This window comes from Rhinopithecus bieti, unplaced genomic scaffold (genome assembly GCF_001698545.2).
Source record: "Rhinopithecus bieti isolate Rb0 unplaced genomic scaffold, ASM169854v2 scaffold_15813, whole genome shotgun sequence".
In the NCBI taxonomy this organism is placed as follows: domain Eukaryota; kingdom Metazoa; phylum Chordata; class Mammalia; order Primates; family Cercopithecidae; genus Rhinopithecus; species Rhinopithecus bieti.
Window position 1 is genome coordinate 2976614 of NW_016809040.1, and position 4431 is coordinate 2981044.

At 35.7% G+C, this 4431-nt stretch overlaps 1 protein-coding gene across 1 annotated transcript in view; it reads right to left on the reverse strand.

Moving 5' to 3' along the window:
- Positions 1–242: 242 nt before the first annotated feature.
- Positions 243–4431, reverse strand: part of CR1 (complement C3b/C4b receptor 1 (Knops blood group)) — a 66515-nt gene continuing 62326 nt past the window's right edge. Inside the window, exon 20 of the mRNA XM_017888291.1 lies at positions 243–2280. Coding sequence (XP_017743780.1) covers positions 2268–2280 — 13 coding nt within the window. The 3' untranslated portion in view covers positions 243–2267. The remainder of the gene's footprint in view (positions 2281–4431) is intronic.

The window sequence follows — 4431 nt, forward strand, 5'->3', positions numbered from 1 at the left end:
CATGATACATGGTTCTTTGCCTCCTAAATCAGTATACTATATTTACATTATGCTTTTCCGGAGCAAGTGTAGCAGCATGAATGACCCTCTATTTACACCTGCTAAGCACCTGACAGCCAACTGACCTTTATGTTTAGCTGTGTCTGATTTTCTTTCCTGTTACCATCAAGAGCATGTCTGTGGCATTACACATCAACACAGAGATTATGAAAACAATCAGGTACAGAACTATATTCCATGAGTAGATTTGCAAAATAAAGTATTTTATTCCCTTCTCATTATAATGGTAGAGACAGAAAATTTCATTTAAGCACCATAAACTTTATACTACACACTTAAGTGTGCCAGAAAAGCAAGCAAAACAAAGAATATTAGGACTAGGAATAACCAGAGGGCAATTGGTGTCCAGTCCCTGCTTTTCAGATGAAAATGTAAGGTCTCAGGTCAGCAGAATTGCTTAATAATACAAGTTAGGCAATATAGTATTTTACTCATAGTTAGCATATACAGTATTTCTCATTATAACTGATGTAATAGAAAAAAATCTTTTGGCTTTCTTGCAATTAAAAAGTTACAGGTGAGGTTGCAGTAAGCCTAGATAGCACCACTGCATTCCAGCCTGGGTAACAAAGCAAGACCCTGTCTCCAAAACAAAACAAAATAAAATAAAAGTCATAGGCATTGCATATTTATTAATCGCATTGCTCACTGACCTACTCCATTTTGGAAAAAAAGAGAACACAGAACTTTTTTTTCTTGTGATGGGAAATTTTAATTCAAAAAAGACCAATTCCCAATCACTTTGTTTCTAGTCCTCCTTTAAAAGTTACTTCTTCAAAATCCCAAGAAATAAAAGAGATTTGCTAAAGATCCAACTAAGCAAAAGTCCTATCAAGTATATTTACATATATTCACCACCTACTTGCCCTTCTTTCTTGGTGACCTAGCTGTATGTCCTTTGCCCATTTTTGTGGGGTGGAGAGAAGTTTGGTCTTTGAATTTTTAAGTACTCTCTAAATAATAAAGTAATTAGCCTTTGTGATGTAAGTTGCATTTTTTTCTTGCCCTTTATCAGTTGATTTTTCTTAAGCTGTTTTTTTCCCCTCTCTTCCATGATTTTAAATTGAAATTCAGGTTCATGTCTATCTCACTCCTTATATTGCTATCAAAGTAAAGGTGGCAGAATTCACCTTTAAAGCAACTGTTAAACAGAATTACACAGAAATGAGCAGTGGTCATATATAAAGCTATTATTAAATATCCAGAAATATTCTGATGTTTTCTAGAGGTCGTTAGCATAGTCCATAATAACATAACACATTTTATTCTCTAAAGATGTGGACAGGTTGAAGAGCACAAGGTCATTTATTTTAAAATATCAGAACATGTTATTTTGATATATTTTTTAAAATTTATGTTTTAAAAGTTAATTTAGTATATTCTGAATCCATACAAAACTAAGCTAGTTACTTTTATAATAACAATTATTCTTTCAATTTTATTATGTTTTAATAAAGAACATAGCAAAAAGTGCTTTTGAAATACAGCTTAGAAAATATCCAAAGCTTATTTTCCAAATATTTCTCTTGAGTAGTCTTAACCACTCTTCCCATAATCATTTCATGCCTCTCTAGTAAATTAACTTTTCTCCCTAGAGAAAGTAAAAACTGATATAGCATATATTTCACTCCAAACTGTTTAAAAGACTAGGGTTCTGCTCTATAAAATAAAAGGAAACTAAGGGGGGAAAAGTACATGTGTAAAAAAACACATATGTGAAAGAAGAAAGGCAGAAAATGAATCAAAATATTAGGAGTGGTTATCACTAGGTAGCATAATTATATGTGACTTATTTTTCGTAACTTTCTGCATTTTCCAAGCTCTCCTTAAGGAGCCCATTCCATATTACAAATATTTTAAAAAAGAAAAATGACCAACTTATAAACCAGCAATTCCAGGCAACACCTTATTCCTTTAAGTAATCCAAACCATTATCTATCTCCTAAATGCAGTCTTTTCCCCCAACTAGACACTCTGTGCATTTAGCATGAGGCAGAAGGGTGGGGGTTTCACAGTGACACACACAAAGAGGGAGGAACTTTGCTAGGTACTGGGGAAGCGGCAGCATCTTCAAGTGCACATGTCTGCATCTCTGTGAAGTCACTTCAAAGACTTTATGAAGCTCAGATCTGATTCTGTTGAAACCAATTGGCTCCTTTCCAACCAAAATTGTACCTCGAGATGTTCTTCAGCTGTATAGTACTTTGTCAAGGAAAGACACTGAAATAACAGGATGTTTTCATTTAGTTAACAGCATGGTTGACAATTGAACTACCCAGAATTTATAGGCTGATAATCGTGATGCTAGCAATCCATATAAATTATAAGGTCATTAGAAGTGTTTATTGCCCTCTGTGATGCCTGCTATGTAGGACACAGAAAGTATGGCGTAAATGGAGACATTAGTAGATAAGAGAGAGATTAATGATTAACTTGACCTTTTCCTTTTTGTGTCCAAAGAAAAAGTGTTCTCAGAGTTGAGCTACTAAATAAAGAGCCTCATTCCATTCTAGAAAACGTACAGGTCACCCATAACAGAATAAATTATTTTTTTGAGTCTGTTGTTCTAAACCATGTTGGTAGCAGGGGGCAGAAATAGGAACTACTTATCTTGGAGGGGTCAGCTTCAGAAAGCATGTCTGCCTCTTCTAATTACAATTAAGAATGAGCTGCAGTAGTGGATTTAGTACAAGGTATCCACATGCTTCGCCTCTCCTTTTAAGGCCAGGAATGGTGTCCTTCCACCAACTGACAGACCTCCTGATGAGGCCCTCCACTTTATCTGCTCCCCAGTTATTACTGCCACCAGATTCTTCATCTTCGTTCTCCTTCCATCTCACAAGACTTCCCAGCATCACCTGTTACCTGTATTCCTCCAAACACTTTCATGTCCAACACACAGGTATGTCTTTGGAGCCTGCCTCTTTACTCCACCCCAGAACCTGGGTGCACAAGGTCTTAACGCTTGCACAGATTCTAACTCACTTCTTGACTAGCATATTTTGCCACAGATGATTCATGTTGTTCCTGTGGAACACTGTGGTCAAAATTCCAATCTTAAAAGGGAAAGTGGAAACAAAATTTTTAAGTACTTTATACCTACCAAAAAGTGATCAACAGTCAGTGTACACAATTTGAGGTGTGCTTTGATGTAAGAGTATTTCCAAAAACTTGAGGATAAATGAAATGTTCATAAATTCATTTCTCAATTGATTAAAAAGCTCAGTTGATTATTGAACATTTCTCCTGTGATTATCTATACTCAGAGATTGGGGAGATCTTTAAAAAATTGCCTCTATTCATCAGAAGTTAATTTAGCATGGAAAAGAAAACACATAAGCACAATGTATGGCACATTGTAAATGGCTAAGAAGGTTTGAATAGTAGATGAAGCAAGTACATGAATGCAATAGAGTTATCAGGCAAAAAGACAACACATGAAATGTCAATAACTATAGGTTATGTACTGTTATAATGATGGGAGAAATGTTTGTTAGTGTGTAAAAAAAGGAGAATTCAATATTGCACAATCAATATAGTCTCAAGGTGTATATGCAAATGTAAAATAATATGCAAAGATGCTTAAGAATACTACTAGGTAGAGATTATTGCAGGTAATTTTTACATTTTTAATATTTTCTCCTATTTCTTGTTTTTAAAAATGATGAGATATTACTGTTAAAATAGTTTATTTATTTTTTAATACTTTAACTTCTAGGGTACATGTACACAATGTGCAGGTTTGTTACATATGTATACATGTGCCATGTTGGTGTGCTGCAATCATTAACTCTTCATTTACATTAGGTATATCTCCTAATGCTATCCCTCGCCACTGTCCCAGCCCCACGACAGACGCCGGTGTGTGATGTTCCCCTTCCTGTGTCCAAGTGTTCTCATTGCTCAATCCCCGCCTATGAGTGAGAACATGCGGTGTTCGGTTTTTTGTCCTTGTGATAGTTTGCTGAGAATGATGGTTTCCAGCTTCATCCGTGTCCCTACAAAGGACATGAACTCATCCTTTTTTATGGCTACATAGTATTCCATGGTGTACATGTGCCACACTTTCTTAATCCAGTCTATCATTGATGGACATTTGGGTTGGTTCCAAGTCTTTGCTATTGTGAATAGTGCCGCAATAAACATACGTGTGCATGTGTCTTTATAGGAGCATGATTTATAATCCTTTGGGTATATACCCAGTAATGGGATGGCTGGGTCAAATGGTATTTCTAGTTCTAGATCCTTGAGGAATCGCCACTCTGTCTACCACAATGGTTGAACTAGTTTACAGTCCCACCAACAGTGTAAAAGTGTTCGTATTTCTCTACATCCTCTCCAGCACCTGTTGTTTCCTGACTTTTTAATGAT